The sequence below is a fragment of the Marmota flaviventris genome, chromosome 2, assembly GCF_047511675.1.
Source record: "Marmota flaviventris isolate mMarFla1 chromosome 2, mMarFla1.hap1, whole genome shotgun sequence".
Lineage (NCBI taxonomy): Eukaryota > Metazoa > Chordata > Mammalia > Rodentia > Sciuridae > Marmota > Marmota flaviventris.
In genome coordinates, this window is record NC_092499.1 from 100,103,727 (window position 1) to 100,121,726 (window position 18,000).

An 18,000-nucleotide genomic window follows, 5' to 3' on the forward strand; every position below is an offset into this window, starting at 1 on the left:
TGTCATTCAAATTTTCCTTGCTGGGTTTGAATCTGCATTTAGGTTGTGAGCCTGGCAGGTTCAAACACTGGGCTAGACGAGCAAAATCACACTCTTAATCCAATGAACTCAGACAACCCCACACCATATTGGTTGCACTCCTACAGCACAACTCTTCCTGAAGACCAGCCCTGCCTAAGTTTTAAACCACTGGTGGTGTACGTGGTGTGTGTGTGTGTGTGTGTGTGTGTGTGTACGTGTGTGTATGTGTGTGTGTGTACATGCGGGTGTACCCACACACAGTACTGAGACACCATACACCTTCATGGTACAGTGGAACAGATAACGATCTTAAAACTGTCCACACAATGGCTCAAAATCACTATGCTCCAAACCACTAAACAGCCAAGCACAGCGAGAATGATCAGGGATTGAAGGTGTGAGATCCAGTGTTTTCCCACTCATAACTTCTTGCCGAGTCGTCGCCCTGCTGAAGTGTGTGTCTCCGAACAAAGTCAGAATGCAGGTGAGCTAAGTCTTTGGTTTCTTTGGACTATAAATATCACTTTTTTTTTCTTCAAATATTTCTAAGTATAAACCTGCTATCTTGAGGTCCTGGTCTTTAAAAATTTTTTTGTTTTGTTTTTTATTTAAAGCTTTTCCACCGAGGTTTTAGTTTGTGGTTCTTTCTTCATGCTTTGGTACAAGTGCTTGATGAAGAAGATGAGTTGCCTGAATTGGAGCTGCCCTCGTCCTGCCACTTGTCCAGACTCCTCCTCCTTGCGTTCATGAAGAAGTTGCTGACCGTGCTCAGCTCCAACCCCAGCTGCTGGGAAATGGTGATTTGCAATTCTTTGGATGGACGCTTATTTTCCTTGAATATTGCATGTAGAGTTCGACGCTGGACATCTGTGAAGACCAACCTGGGCTTTTTGGGTGTGTTGCCTCTATCTTTCCCATGTTCTTGCTCTTTCCTTTTGCATGCTGCAAAGAAACAGAAGATGTTAGAACAAATTACCTGGGGGATCAGGAATAGAAGGACTGAGCCAATAATTTTTTTTAGCCATTCCTGGTGGCCTGCTTTCTCTCTGCTGAAATCTGATTGAAATGCCACAGAGGGGTCAAAGGAAAGTATAGGAAAAGAACAGAGAACTGGGACAAAGGTAAGGTGTACTGGAATAGCTCTAGCATCTAAGATCTTAGGCATGGGTTCCATCTTTGATGGGTATCTGCTTTTTGACTTATGTATATCAGGTAATTCCATCTGGGCCTCAGATTCCTCATTGTAGAGTACAAACCTCTTAATTAATGAACTGATCACTTTAAACTATGATTTTTCCCTCTGCAGAGTAGATATAAGAATAATTACCTTGCGGGTTATACTATGAAATAACATATAAAAGCTCATGGTAACTGAAATGCTTCACTAATGCAAGGTATTATCAGCAAGAACTGATTTTAAGTAGACCTTAGAGGTTTATGGCCTGCTTTTGGTAGAAGAGCAACAGTCCAACTGAGAGTCTAAAGGAATAAAAACGAATTGCATTTGTTTCCCTGCTGATCTTTTTTCTGTTCCAGGAAACTCTGCAATCAAGATTTTGGGGCAAGGGTTGTGGCTCAGTTGGTAGTTTGCCTAGCACAGATGAGATTCTGAGTTTGATGAGATTCTAGATTTGATTACCCAGAATTGAGAAAGGAAAGAAAAGAAAAGGGAAGGGAAGGGAAAGAAAAGAAAACTCTAGCCATTTTCATTTGGGAGTTTCTCTGTATCCATTTGGCTTCTTGTATAAGTCTTGCTCTTGGAGTCCCCTCCTCCCTTACCTGGTTTTCCATTGAGAGACCTAGTCCTTGTGCCTGCCTTTCTGGTCCTGTATCATGAAGCTTCTTCTTAGATGCTAGAGCTATTCCAGTACACCATTCCAGTGTGGCCCTTGGGCCCCCACAGGTTGGTGCTAGACCAGCATCTTTCTCATCTTTCCAGCCTAATGTGACTCACTGACTTCCTCATGCCAAAGGGAACTAAGGGCTACATTACTCACAACATCCATCCCCCTCCCCATCTCCATTATCAATCAATCCCTAACCATACACCCCAGTAGAAACTGTGCTCTATTCGTGTTGATACAGCTTGAAAACAAGCCTCCTGTGCCCTGACTCCTATCAGACTGTTGCCTTTTGGGCCCCTACATAGGTGCTCTGGAACAGCCACTGCCATCTTCATACTGGCTGGCTACACCTCTCTCTCCAACCATAAGAAGCAGTAGAGCATGTAGACCTCCCTGGGGGGTCAGGATTGCCACTCTCACACCTTGTACCTCTAGTTGGCATCCTTGTCTGCGGCCGCTTCCTTTTTCACCTCACTCTCTGTGTGCTGTGGGTTCTCAGTCCCTGGCTAGTTGTTTCACCAGCTTTGGCTAGATTCGGGCTCTGTGCTTTCTCTAGATGGCTTGCTCCTCTGTCTAAGCCTCTACCTTTCATTCCTAGTTATTCCAGATCCCAGATTTCCAAGTTCCTCTACAACCTAGGTACCTGCCATACAAATTAGTTCTGTAAGAGATCAGCTGATGTGCTAGTAGGTGAAAGCTGAAGAAGCCTCCAATCTTTGGAGTCCAATCAAAAGGTCTCCAATTTTTTTAAAAAATAAAAACAATGTGTTATTTAGTTTTAAAAAATGTTCACAAGGCCAAGGGTGTAGCTCAGTGAAGACATGCTTAAAGTATGTGATGCCTTGAGTTCCATACCAAGCACCTAAAATTTTTTTTTTGAGTATAGACTCCCTTATGTTATTTATAAATTAGACATGTGTTACTATACTACTATATTATGCACATAATAAAATACAGGAATACATAAAATGTAGGAATTTTAAAAGGGGTAACACAGACACGAATAGACATAGGAATTCTCTTCTCCAGATACATCAGCTTGCCCAGGCTCTGGAATGCATTCACCCCACTTAAAAGACCATTGGTCCAATCATTAGTAAATACTAGAGAAAGAGCTTCAGAAGTAAGATTCCCTAAATAGAGTTCTTCCTTCTGGGGCCTGCAGCTCTCACGGAGCAACCAAATTAAGTCCCTGAAAAAAAAAATGAGTAGATTAAAGTCAACTCGAGTTAGTTTGAGTTAACCCCAGTAGGAGGAGACTGGTACATGATGACCATGGCTGACTAATTCATTCATTCACACTCTATGAATATAATCCAGGCTCAGCTCATAAGAAGGTCTGTCTAGTGGTCATGTAAGCAAATAATTGCAAGCGTATTATTACCTCTCTTTGAGGTTAATAAGAAAGGCATTTCAGAGAAGTTACTAAGATGAGCCCTAAAGGCTAAATGGATGTCTGCTGGTAAGAGAAGTGGGTATCCTTCCCAGCTGAGGAGCAGCATTGGTAAGGGATAGAGCACCATCATGGTATTTGTGGCTTAAGTGTGCATGTGAGGGGAAGAGCCAAGGGAGATAAACTTCCATCAGACAGATCATATTTGAATCATCTTGTGGGTAAGGAGGAGTTACTGAAAGGAGGTAATGTGATTAAGTTTGGGATCAGAAAACCCTTCTGGTGGTGTTGTGGGGGACAACCTAGAAAGCAGCAAGACATTGTGGTGAATGATGTCCTATTCTACTCTGCTTCCTTTGAAGGCTGAGGCCCTCATACCTGGTTGCTGGTGACTCTCAGCTGAGATCCCTGGGTTGGGATGGGTGCTGCTCACATCCAGTGGCAGGTGGGAGCAGTAGGAGATGGTAGGGTGAGTGGTGGTGGTTAAGGAGAGTGGAATTTGTTACTTTAAGGTCCCCTCACCTCAACCCCTTACATCAAGTTTGGATAAGTTGTAAGGGTCATACAGTTCCAGAGCACTCTGGAGGACTGGTTGAAGTTATTCTTGCAACTACAGTGCAGTTCAACTTACTTTCTCCACTCCTCACAAAGGTATTAATTTCTCTCGCATGCACTCTCCAACAACCTTCCCACGGAAATCTCAGAAACTTAAAGTTTGCTTCCCTGAAAGCCCGACCTAAGATAGAAGACAGAAAACTGCAGTAATGAGTACCCCAAATTAGACAATGGCAGTTGAGGACAGAGAAGCCCTTCTTAGGAGATAGAATTGAGAGGAATAATAACTTGGCTGTGATGGTAGAGTTTAGAACATCTCCCCGTGTCTGGTTGGAGGGAAGTGTTGGGACCTTTGGGAATGCAGAGATGCATTTTATGAGGGCAGCAATTACTTCTATATCGGATGAAATGTACTGGAAGTGCTTGCAGGACATTCTGTTAAAGATCTTCAATAGGTGGTCATCCAGCAGATAGTAGGATGAATGGGGTTTGGAGCTCAGGGGAGAAGTCTGGGCTAGAAATATAGACTTGGACATCATTAGGGCTCTAGATGATAAATTACACAACATGCACCTATGGAAAAATAAATAACAGTGTTGGTTGAAGCCTGGACTTATCTATCATTCAAAAGGAAGAGCTAAGGGAAATCACATAGATCCATTTTCTACCTAACCAGATGTACTTTTAAAGGACTCCAGTCTGGTCTCAGTGCTTAGCAGGATTGAGGGGGCTAAGGCTACCCTGGAGCCAGCATTTCCCAAATAGCATCAGAGGAATGATGGGTCTCTAGCAAAGGTTCTGTGAAAAGATGGTTTGCAGATCAAGAAATTCAGAGAAAACTATTAAAACTGTTAAATACAGCCTCTTCCTCAAAATTCATAATGTGTGTTAAAGCACACCCCATATATATATATATATATATATATTTTTTTTTTTTTTTGCAGATAACATTGACTAATGTATTATATGGTACTAAGGCTGGGGGACTCAGTTTGGAAGTTCCTGTCCTATGATCTCAAGCACTGTAGCTACTACAATGCCAAAACCTGGAAAGCAAGATTTTGTTGGAGCAGGGACCTGGCTGACTAGTTTTCAGTTTCCAGGCCATCCTAAATAGTGCAGGTTGAAGAGAAACTTACAGCCCATGTGGGGATTGAGGGTTGTGTCTATGAATAAATGGATGCAGTTATATCTGGAGAGAACTCTGCAGAAGTTGGAGAGAAGGCAGAGATAGCAGTAGAGTGGAGAATCGACTAAACCTTGTTGAGGATTCCCTGTGACCAGAGGAGGTGAGGAAGAGCAACCTATAGAAATGAAGTCATACTTCTAGAAGCTTTCACAGGACTGTAACTGTTAGAACCTTTGAGAGCATATGAATGGCATTCATGTTTTGGAATGTTTGAGGAATGCATTTTGGGGTAGAGATTATCCATCATAAGGGAGAAAGCCATCAACTGGAGGTTGGAGGGTCTACACACATGTGCGGGGTGGAGAGATAAAGAGTAAAGTGAAAGTGGGAAAGAACAAGCACTGATGCTGAGGGAATAGCAATGCAAGTATTTTAGGTGACAGTAGTGTTTTCTGTATGGATATATAGTTTCCATTAAAAAGAGAGAAATATTTATCATAGAACTGGATTTACTGTGAAAGGTAGTACCGAAGATGAAGAAGATCCATCATGAATCACCTCCATGAAGGTGGGCAAGCAGGTATATTTGCAAGATTCAGCGGCCAATTATAGTGGCAGTGTCTCAGACAGACAGGTGATTTTTGATCTCTATGTGTAAGGTCGCCTCCCATTGCAAGTGCCATGAAGCAGGATGAAGCAGACCTGGAAGATGGTAAAAGTCAGAGAATGTGCCCAACAGAAGTAAAAGGTGATAATAAAGAAAAAAAAATTTAAAAAAGAGCATGAGGACATGGGCAAGGACAGAAGCTTCTATTTCAGGCATGCCTGGGGACTTGCTCTGCCTATAATAGGCAAGGCAGAACCAAGTGTGTTTCAAGAAATGGATGCAGTTATGTTTGGGGGATGAATCTGCAGGATGTTAAAAGGTACTCTGTGAACAATGAGTTATGAGGTCAAATCAGTTAATAATTACACAAGCTTCTTTAATGCAGGACTTCTCAGAGCCCTTGATATGGAAGTGTTGTACACCAACATTTTCTATCATATGGGATCCCCCTAATAATCCAGGAACTCTTTTTTCAGGGCATTTCTCTCAGAAATAGCATTCCTTTGAAGAGTGTTTCTCAAAGTATGATGGGCAGATCCATGCTGGTCTGCAAACTGTTACTGACCTACAACAAGATTGGTGCAGAAAATGGAGAATAGTTAGAAATGTTTACAGAAGCTTGACACTGTGCAACATTCAAGTGGTTATTTTTCTACTAATACATTTTTATTGTATTGTCAGAACTACTGGTCTGGGACAGATGAAAATTAGAAAACAAACCAACAAACAATTAGTTCCTTACAACCTGGAGTTTAAGAGGCCCTATCTTAGGACATACTTCATAATATGGTATGTAATAACATTCCAGAATCAGACGCCAGTCAAGCATTTTTTTATCTGAATGCTTTCATATTTATAAAGTACAAAAGGCAAAGGGAAGCTCTGTAATTCCACAATAGTTTTAGCTAAGCATATGTACTTCAACTTATATCCATTTTCCTAATGTAATTCTACAAAGTCCCTTACAACATCTAAAGTGTTGACAGTTCAAGAATTTGTTAGGGATATCTGAGCACAGATGTATTGGCCAGGAAGATGGCAAGGTGAGATGGATTTATAATACAACTTCTTAGATGAACCTGGATTCAGAAGACATAGTAGCCAGCTCTGAGGCCACTGATAGAAGCATGATCTTGGGGGCTGAGGATATGGTTTAGTGGTAGGGCACTTGCCTAACACGCTCAAAGTCCTGGGTTCACCTGGATTCAATCCCTAGCATCACCAAAAAAAAAAAAAAAAAAGTTTTTATTGGGTATTGTGGTGCCTTCCTATAATCCCGGAGACTCAGGAGGCCCTGAATTCAATCCCTGGTATAAAAAAAAAAGGTGTGATCTTGGGCAATTCCCTCATCTTCTTTGAGCTTAATGTCCCCAGTTGCAAAATGAAGGATAATAGCTTTCTTACACTTCTCAGGATGGTAATAAGCATTAAGTAAGATAATACATGTTGGATGGATTAAAACCATTAACCCTTAAGGAGTACTGTAGATTCTTCTTCCTTCTTTTGTTAAAATACAAGTATGAATACTGGACTTACACATTAGGCATGAGTCTTTGATCTGACTCTAACCTTTGGTATGAACTTGTAGAAATCCTTCAATCTCTTTTTCTGCAGATGTCTTTAAATAAGCAGGCAGTATTCTAGGACCCCTGTGGGTTCTAAAGCTCTTATGCACAGCTGTGGTGTCTCTTGTTTTCCAAAATCTATTACCTCAGTTAAACAACGTCCAAGGTAACCTTTCTCTCTTTTGCAACATACAGCTTCTGTGTTGACTTTTCATTGTATCATGCCCATCCTTCATGATTTCTCAAAGAGTAACTATTTTGCAATCAGCTGGTACTGTAAATAATCCAAACCCATGTTCATCTGAACAAAGGTGGCAAAACATAAACTCACAGACCTAAGGTTGCTTCCATCTGATGAACTTTAGACAATAAAGTAATAACAACTGCCATAGAGTCCAGTTAAGCCTTTGTCCTCCTAGGACTTGAGTCATTACACAACTGATGGATGGACTGGTTATTTTTACTGAGTTTCTACTTTTGCATTAAAATCGTAGAACAATTTAACATGCTTCCTGATGGTCTTGGTATATTTGTCCTAGGGTTGGCTGCTTCATACAGATGAGGGGGGCAGGTATAATCAGGTGTATGTCACTCTGTGCTCCCAGTCCATAGCGAGGGGGCATCATGGGAAAGTCTTGGTCTAGTTGTCTGAGGATTTGGGTTCTGCTCCTGGCTCTGTGGCTAATTAGTCAAATGACTGGGTTAAATCCTTGAATCAAGCTGGCTTCAGGTTTCTTAATAATAATAATAATAATAAAGGACTGGACTACATAACCATCTACATGACTTGATGCATGTCTACAACCTTCAGCACCAATTCAGGGGAAGTGGCAGACAGTGTGGACCCTGATTACTGTTGGTTTCTGAGTAATCATTGGACACCCTGAGAAGTGTGAGGTTTGCACTATTCTCTCGAAGGACAACTGGACAACCCCTCTGGTCCATGTCTTGTCTTTTGGCAGACTGTTTGTGTACCACTGCTTCAATCTTACTCCTGGAAGGCAGAGATAAGGCTGAGGTGGAACAGATGAAGATGAGAAAGGCTTTTGGTAAAGCACCTTCAGGAGAGGTAGGAAAGAAATGAGGTTTGTGTGCCTAGTGAACAATCATCAGGTCTTGTAAGATTAGAAAGCTGAAATTCATAAATGGAGTTATTTTTTTAAATTATTTTCTTTATAGTCTTTTTCCATATTTTTCATTGGTGCATTATTATCATACATAATAGTGGAAATCATTTGTGGGATTCATTGTTACATGTTCATACAATGGAGATATTCTTTTTTTTTTTTTTTTTTAAGTACTTGGGATTAAACCCAGGGACTGAGCTACATTCCTCAGAGGGAGGAGGATGACAAGTTCAAGGTCGGCCTTAGTAATTTAAGGAGTCCCTATCTCAAAAAGTGTGTGTGTGTGTGTGGGGGGGGTGGGGTCTGGGGATACAGCTCAGTGGTAGAGCACCCCTGGGTTCAATCCCCAGCACTGAGAAGCAAAACAAAGTAGTAGCTTGTTAGAGTCTGTAAACAAGTCAAAATAACACCTGGCATTTTGCCAGGGGAATGTTAGAGTTCATAAACAAGTCTGGATGGTGCCTGGCAAAATGCCAGAGGGAGTGGTTTGAGAAGTAACAAAAGCAAGCCATTAAGTGTGGAGATTCCTTATTGGTTGACTGATGTATCTAGTTTATGTTAATTAGATAAGCTGTGTGGAATGTATAAATACTGCTCCTGTCGTGCAATAAACGGCTCCTACTCCTGCTGTATCAATCTATCAATCTACACAAGTTCTTCGCCCCCCCCCCCCCGTTATTTTGCTGCAGCTGGACTGCGGCAGTAGCTGGGCAGGCACAGGAGGTGAGCCCTCAGCCCTCAGCCGACTGCCACTGGGAAAGAGTCCCTTCTGGCCTGTTTCAAGGACAATAGCTGGTTGGTGTTGATGTTCAGTGAGCCCCCAAAGACCCTCTCTTATGGGCCACAGACGTTTCTCAAAGTAAACTCCAGGAGACAACTCAGGTGGACGAGCAAGTGTGCAACAGATTTCATTAAACAAGACCAGGGTGGGGAGAGACTCCTAAGGAGAAATGATGGAAGTGACTGCAGCTTCGCCTGAGCACGTCTTCCAGGCTGGTACCCACCCATACTGTGGAGATTAAAGAGTTGGGCTATTGACTGGAACAGCCTCAGGATTATAGTTCAGCCTCCAGGCATTCTGGGTCAGAATGTTATCTGCCTTGCCTGGAGTTCTTTTGCTGTGCTGTGTACATATTTACAAGCAGAACCTCCAACTGTTTTAGGAACAAGGCAGGTTTTAAGTGGCAAACTGCAGGGTGCGGCATAACATGTGGTTTTGAAAGGCCGCACTAGCGAGTTCTCACTGATATGGCCAAGGACAGCCTTGGCGTGGGAAGAAAACTTCTGCACAGATTGTCTGGAAACTGATGTCCAGTATAGGGAGGTGGAGCCAACACACTCTACTGGACACAAGCTACGTTGGCTATGTGTCTGTGTACGTGGGGGTAGCTAGAACAACTATGGAAACTTCTGGACATGCACATGAAAAGCCTAATACAAACACTCAGCAGATTTTCCCAGCAAAGAATTATCATCATAACTCACACTGTATTTTGTTTTTCAGTGCTAAAACACCTCCAAAAAAACTTCATGTGTAACTTTACAAAACTCAGGTGAGGTATAAAATGGGTATTCCCTTTTTTGTAGATAAAAGACTATTGGAGAGGTCAGGTGACTTGCCTGTGGGAACAAAGCTGATGAGTGGGGAACATGGGCCTTCAACTTCACTGTGCCCTGGGCGTTGAGGTGAGTGTGGTGGACACATCTCGAGAACCTTCCCAGGATGGTGAGATGGCAGGAGCATATGAAGTAGAGCCTAGGGAACCCCGGGTGAACTGTTGGCCAGTCAGGCAGCAGGCCAGTAGTCAGCCAGACCTGTCTCCAGGTAGCTGAAATGTCTGCACTTTATCCATTCAATGAAGTAGTCTGGATGGAAGTTGAGATGGAGGCAGTTTGGGCAACATAGTGGGCAGCACCTCCATGCTGGCCAGGGAGAGGGACCTGAGTCAGGAGGGGGCTAGAGAGCATAGATCAGCTGACTCAGTGTGGAAGAAGAACAATGGGGCATAGAGGGCTTTGGCTAAAGTCAACAGAGGTAAGTCTGCTCCATCCATTCAGGTGGGAATGGTCATCCAAACTTCCCACCACTACCCTGCCCCTTGTTGCTTTTTGAAAAGATCTATCCAGGACAGGCACCTGCCATCCCATGTTTGCTGCCTGAAGTCCTTCCAGAGTCAACGTATACAACACTTTGATCCATCTTTCTTCTCTAGGTAAAGCTCAGTGGTAGCCCAGGAGAGGGGGGCCCCTGGACTGTGTAAAAAAGGTGGACCGCCAGGAGGGATGGAACAGGACCCCCCCATCCCTGTGCTAAGCCCCATATGTGAAAGGCCATGCATGGCCTCATAATAACGATTATTATCTCTAATTGACAAAAGAGCAGCCTGAGGCTCAGTGAGGGTGAGGGCCTGGGCCAAGGTCACCCCAATGATCTTGGTGGAGCTGAGGTTTGAATCAATATAGGAACCAGTGATATTACTAGAGGTACCAGGAGGTGTGGCTCCAGTGAGCCCTCAGGCACAGACTGGGGAAAGCAGAGAACACAGGGCCCTTTTTGTGTGATTCTAGGATATCTTAGCTCATTTCTCCCACCAAACTGTCTTTCCTCATTTGTTCTGTTTTCCTGCTTGCACAGGCTGGGAATCCCTGTTGAGTGAATGCATTTCACATTCCAAATACACTGGCCTTGTTCTCTTGCTGGCTATTTTAGCCCCAAAACACACCTTTCCTGAGCATAGGCTCAAGGATTTCTACACTTAGCAGGAAGAGACACCTACTGACCTGAACCTTCCTGCCAAAGTGCTCTCTCTCTGTTGCAGCTTCATAGCTGCTGGTGGGAAGAGAGGGCAGGGCCTTGTACCTGATTGTTTAGTTGGCAGCAAAGGGGAGTATGGTTCTTTTCCAAAAGTTTGGCTCAAGAATTTTGATTTTTAGATTAAAAAAATGAATTTTGATATCTAAATTCCAAAACTTCTCCTCCCTCCTTTATTTAAGAAATTTTTAAAAATTTTAAGATTTTATTTATTTATTTGTTTAGTTTTGGTGCTGGGGACTGAACCTAGGGGTGCTCTACCACTGAGCTACATCACCCAGGCCTTTGTTTCTATTTTATTTTGAGACATGGTCTCACTGCATTACAGAGGGCCTCGCTGAGTTGCTGAGGCTTGCCTCAAACTGTCAATCCTCCTGCCTCAGCCTCCTGAGTTGCTGGAATTACAGGCATGTGCCACTGTGTCCAGTTAAATTTCTAAACTTCTGTTAATGTCTGACCTACTATAATTTTTTTTTAACCTCTATTTAATTTATTTCTTTTTATGTGGTGCTAAGGATTGAACCCAGTGCCTCATGGGTACTATACAAGCATTCTACCGCTGAGCCACAACCTTAGCCCCCCACTATAGTTTTGATACATCAGTGTTCCTTATTTTTAAAAAGGCCCTCAGTAGTTTGGAACCCAATAATTGGAAATATATGATATGGATCTCCTGGTTATGATGCTTATATGACAAAACAACCAAAATGGACAAATTACATGCTTGACAAATTACATGCTTATTATGCATTTTTATCTCATATAGGCCTATTGTGAATTAAAGTATAATGGTTCCACTTCTATAATTAATAGCTGCACATATTACTTTATAATATTTGTAGCAACTGAAAGTCATAAAATAGTATTCCTTTAAAAATAATCTACTGGGGGCTGGGGATGTGGCTCAAGCGGTAGCGCGCTCGCCTGGCATGCGTGCGGCCCAGGTTCGATCCTCAGCACCACATACAAACAAAGATGTTGTGTCCGCCGAGAACTAAAAAATAAATATTAAAAAATTCTCCTCTCTCTCTCTCTCCCACTCTTTCTAAAAAAATAATAATAATAAAATAAAAAAAAAAATAAAAATAAAAATAATCTACTAACCAGGTGTGGTGGCGCATGCCTGTAATCCTAGTGGCTTGGGAGGCTGAGACAGGAGGATCGTGAATTCAAATTAGCTTCAGCAAAAAGTGAGGTGCTAAGCAACTCAGGGAGACTCTGTTTCTAAATAAAATATGAAATAGGGCTGGGGTGTGGCTCAGAGGTCAAGTGCCCCTGAATTCAATCCCCAGTACCAAATACATACATATATACATACATACATAGTAAATAAATAAAAATAATCTACAACTTTACTTTTCACTAAGGTATCAGATATTTTCCACAATTAATTTCAAATTAATGAAGTTTGCCTTGTTTGCAGTTCTGGAATTTGTCTCTAGAATCAAATTGCAAATGCTAAGCTGCCAATAACATTTATTATACAATAAGCTTCTCAAGGGCCTCCCAAAAGCCCCAGAAGAAAGCTCTATTACTGCTCTATTCAAGGACCTTGACACTCTTACCTCAACAACCTTACCCATCTCACTCCCCATTACTTGTCCATCTGCTACCCATCACTCCTGTTCCACTCTCAGAAGTCATTCCTAAACATTCGATGCACTTCATACTTTTAGTCCTTTATTCAAGCTGTTCCCTGCACTCAGAATGTCATTTCTTTTTTCTATACAAAAAGTTACCTATGTAATCAAGGCCAAGATCAAGCATGGAGCACCAGAAGGCTTAGGTTCCCTGCCTGTTGTCTTCCTTACTAAAATGGGTAGTGATTGGTTCATGTACCTTAGTTTAATATAGAGGAGAAAAGGATTAGATTTATGGATGACAGCATGTATCCACAGAGTCTGTGCAGTAGAAATCATAATAACATATTAATGAGATGATCTTAGGGGGTTAGTCTTGAAGAAATTCAAATCCAAGGGATGAAAGACTCAAATAAAGAATGCTTTATAGTCAGGTGCAGTGACACACATCTATAATTCCATCAACTATCGAGGCTCAGGCAGAAAGATCAAAAGTTTGAGGCTAGCCTGGGCAACATAGACCCTCTCTCAAAACATTAAAAGGGCTGAGAATGTAGCTTTAGTGGTAGAGAGCCCCTAGATTCAATCCCCAGTACCACCAAAGAAAGAGAATGTTTTATAAATAAGGTGAAATGATATACTGCAAAGTCATTGGACACTTTGCTCTTTGAGCCTCTGACTACTAGTGCTCTGGATCCCTGGTTGAGGATATCATTCTTTTCTCCTGGGCTTCAGGGCTAGCCTAGATTCTGCAGTGGGAGTCTGGAGGTATCCTGAGAAGTTCTTAGTCTTGGCTATGAACTAGAACCATCTAAGAAACACTATGAACACTGGTGCTTGGGACTCATCTCCAGAGACATTGATCTGTTTAGTCTACCAGAGGTCTAAACCTGGGGTTTTTGAAAGTTCTCTATGTAATTCTAGCTGAGAACCATTACTCTAAATCAGTGCTTCTCAAACTTGAATCACATGAACATCTTGTTAAGGTGAAATTCTGACTTAGTAGCTCAGGGTGGGGCCAGAGATTCTGAATGTCTAACCTGAACTAGGTGACACTGAGTTGCTGGTCCAGGGCTATGTGCTGGGGAACAAGGGCCTAGAATCCAGACTGTGAACTTTAATCAAGGTATGGTCCAGATACATCCACATTACCTAGGAGCAGGAGCAAGAAGGGGTGGCTTGTTCAAAATGCATATTTGGGAACCTTATCCTATACCTAATGAACTGGATTCTTTGAGAATGTGATTTACAAATGAACATTTAAAATAAGCTTCCCAAGTAATGGAACCACTTGCTTTGAGGCCAATATTTTTTTTCCAATTTTCAAATATTTATTATCAACTGTTTCAGTTGTTTGCTTACTCTTATTAAACTGATTTAAAACAAAACAAAACAAAAAAAACCCAGACCAAGCAGAGCAATTCACAAGCACCATCATCAAGCAGACTGCAAATCTATCATTGTCACAGAGCAAGAGGACACTTAAAATCACCTTAAGAAAACAGCTTTTCTACAGGGGTACCCACATCCACTTGTCATTCCTGGACCTCACAGCCCCCTTTTAATTGTCTAAACCTTAACCCAGTTTCTTTTGATAGTCTGAAATATGGAATCACCAAGTGAGGTACCCCTTTAGAACCTGTTGAAAATAGATCAAACATGGAGATAGCCCAGATCCCTGATCTTAAATGTTAAAAATATTTTACATTAGTACATAGAATATTCTTAGATACATTCTGTTATACTCTAAAGAGCTTTAATTCCCCCTTGATAATGTCTTCCATTTCTTCTGAGACCTTTCCTTTATAATCTTCAGTTCTATTGCTTTTAACTTCTCCTGATACCCCAGTATACTCCAGTGGGGATGAGGGAGCATGCTCATAATTTGTCATCAGGTAGCTTTGATAGGTTCTTTCTTTTCCTTTTGAAGTTGAAGCTTTTAACTTCTATTACAACATGTATTCCACTTTTAATTCCTTCTTGCTCATTCAAAAAAATTAAATTGCTTTTGTTAATTTTCCATACTCTTCCCCAAACTTCATTGCCAGGACTTTGAAAAATGGTAGCTATACCTCCCTGCCACCTTTGACTTATTTTTCCTTGGAAATTGCCAAAGTCAAGCTTAAAATCCTTCAGATGGGCCATACAACAGAACAGGGCCAAGGGGTTTCAGAAGTGGATCCTCTCTCTCAGTTGGTTGCTGTCATAGGCAAAGAACAGAAAACTCATCCTTCTGGCCCACACTTTCCTCCCTTGCATCATGAGTTAGCCATGTCTCACCAGAGTCCTGTACCACCCTGTGGGGAGGGAAGCAGAGGTGCCAGGAGCCAGCAGAAACCTAGCCTGGCTGCTGGGGCAGACATCCCTGAGGCCAGTATTTTTAAACTTTCAAAAGAATCATCCCATACACTTATCAAAAACAGAGACTGATGGAATCAGAATTTTATGAGAACTGTCTGGGAGTATGTGGTTCTAATGATAGCAGAAGTTGGGCAAGAACCAGAGAAGGGTCAGATATTATTGACTGTGAAGTTTTTTTTTGTTTGTTTGTTTGGTTTTTGCTTTTGGTGCTGGAGATTGAACCCAGGGGCTCACAGGGCTATGAGCTTTTTAGCACTAACTGACATATCCTCCTTCATCTTGCCAAGTGCCTATAGCAGAGGGGAAGGAGCTATGGGACTTGAAAGCATTCTCTTGGGTAAATAGAGTATTTCTGGCCCAGAGAAAGGAAGAACAGTGTTCCTGTGTCACCCCCTGATTATCCACCAGGCTGGCACCCATAAAAATATTTTTAAAATGCTGAATATTTTGATCTGTGCTTCTCAAACTTTTGCATGCCTTAGACTCACTTTGAGATCTTGTTGAAATATAGATTACTGGGCTCTATCCTACAGTTTCTAATTCAGTAGGACTTCTAACAAGCTATCAAGTGATAAGTGGGGCATGTGTAGAGGGGAGGGGGTAAGAATTGCTAATGAATTTTATCTAAAAATGTTTGACCAGTTTGATTACTTTATGAGTACGTATGAAGCAATTTTGAAACTACTTAGATGTATTATAATACTGAGCATGTGAGTTTGTGTGTGAGAGAGATGGAAGTAGATTGTTGGGTATCAGGGTTCTCACTGTGGGGATATATTGCAATTGGAGGTGGAGGTACTTGTATGGGCTCATTATTTTAAAAAATCTGTACATAAGCATGTTTACATAAACATGCACAAGTGTGTTATGTATGTATAAGAGTGCATAAGTGCATATGTATATTTGTATCTATGTATATATTAATTGTATGTATATATTCGTCATGGTTTTGTCTGAGAGGGTGGAAAGACAGTCACCCTAACAGCCAGAAGCATACTCAGCATCAAGGTTTTCTCCATATTTAATACCATACCTGATCAAAACAAGCCAGTGGCAGAGTAGATAAGATTAGGACATTTTTTTTTTTAATGCCAGAAAGCCAAAAAAAAAAAAATAGTGGGAACATGTCACAAGGGCATAGGAGCCAGGTTAAAGGGATTCCCACCAGTCAATTCTGACACAATCTGAGCAACAAAATACTTAAGTACAACAATGAATTATAAACAATTGGGAGGAAAAATGCATGAGTCCACAACAGTAAATGGATAAGTGAGAGAGAAAGCAGGCTGTTACAACTCATTGCAGAAAGCCGAGGGCTGCCTGTCAAACAAAGCAGGAGTGATGGAAATGGAAAATAATTTTGGAACCATCAGAAAACAAATTGGATCATGCAAGAATCAACCAATGCTAGTCTATGGGGAATTTTGATAAGGAGTGGGATATTTGCATGGTCTAAAAGTTTTTCCCCACAAATTGCTTATTAGTTGTAAGGAATGGAAAAAATGTGTTATGATCATACAGTGGAGAAATTAGACAACACTTCAGGTGATTAAAATTAACTCACCAGTTAAGTGAGGGACAGACAGTTGGGGGCCTCCAGATGTGATCCTCTGAGAAGGATATACATGCAGCTTTCTGGATAAGAAAGCATAAGCTCAATGGAATCACCAGGAAACATCAGAAAAACACATTAACTAATTTATTAAAAACAAGGGGTTATGAAGACAAACAACAATAAGTGTTGGCGAGGATGTGGGGAAAAAGGTACACTCATACTTTGCTGGTGGGACTGCAAATTGTTGCAGCCAATATGGAAAGCAGTATGGAGATTTCTTGGAAGATTGGGAATGGAACCACCATTTGACCCAACTATTCCTCTCCTCGGTTTATACCCAAAGGGCTTAAAAACATCATACTACAGGGACACAGCCACAATAATGTTTATAGCAGCACAATTCACAATAGCTAAACTGTGGAACCAACCTAGATGCCCTTCAGTGGATGAATGGATAAAAAAAAATGTGGCATATATACACAACAAGATATTCCTCAGCAATAAAAGAGAATAAAATCATGGCATTTGCAGGTAAATAGATGCAGTTAGAGAAGATAATGCTAAATGAAGTTAGCTAATCCACCCCCTAAAAACAAATGCTGAGTGTTTTCTTTGATATAAGGAGGCTGATTCATAATGAGATAAGGAGAGGGAGCATGGGAGGAAAAGATGAACTCTAGATAGAGCAGAGGGGTTGGAGAGGAAGGGAGGGAGTATTGGGTTATAAATGATGGTGGAATGTGATGATTATTATTATCCAAGGTACATGTATGAAGACACAAATTGGTGTGAGTATACTTTGTATACAACCAGAGATATAAAAAATTGTGCTCTATATGTGTAATAAGAATTGAAATGCATTCTGCTGTCATATATAAATTAAAAAAACACAAGAGGTTGTATTCTTCAAACATGTCAATATTGTGACAAAGGACGATTGTAGGAATGTTTCATAATAAAAGAAGCACAACAAATATGATCACTAAAGCTGAGACTGGATCCTGCACTTGAGGAGAACAATGCTCAAAGGATATTATTGGGTCAACAGTGACTATGTAAGTGAATGTCCCTATTCTTAGGAAAAACACTCTTGAATATTTAGGGACAAGGGGCCATGATATATGTAACTTACCCTCATATGGTTGAGGAAAAAAAAATCTGTGTATGAGAAAGAAAGAAAATCGTAAAGCAAATAGAGTAAAATGTTAACAATTGGTCAAGTTTTTTGTTGTTTTTGTTACCCAGGATTGGTACCAGGGGTGCTTTACCAAGGTGGTACATTCCTGGCCCTTTTGATTTTTTTATTTAAGAGACAGGGTTTCACTAAGTTGCTTAGGGCCTCACTACATTGGCCTTGACCTCCCAAATAGCTGGGGTTACAGGCATGCACCACCCTGTTGGCTTCCATTTTCAACCCACCTAGACAGTGTTACCCTATGCCAGTTATTCAG

At 41.3% G+C, this 18,000-nt stretch overlaps 1 protein-coding gene and 1 pseudogene across 1 annotated transcript in view; both read right to left on the reverse strand.

Annotated features, from left to right (window-relative positions):
• Positions 1–670: 670 nt before the first annotated feature.
• The window catches only part of Onecut1 (one cut homeobox 1), a 32,738-nt gene continuing 15,408 nt past the window's right edge, over positions 671–18,000 (reverse strand). Inside the window, exon 2 of the mRNA XM_027926212.2 lies at positions 671–963. Within this exon, the coding sequence (XP_027782013.1) occupies positions 671–963 (293 nt within the window). The remainder of the gene's footprint in view (positions 964–18,000) is intronic.
• LOC139704804 (gamma-glutamylcyclotransferase pseudogene) lies at positions 14,373–14,862 on the reverse strand (annotated as a pseudogene).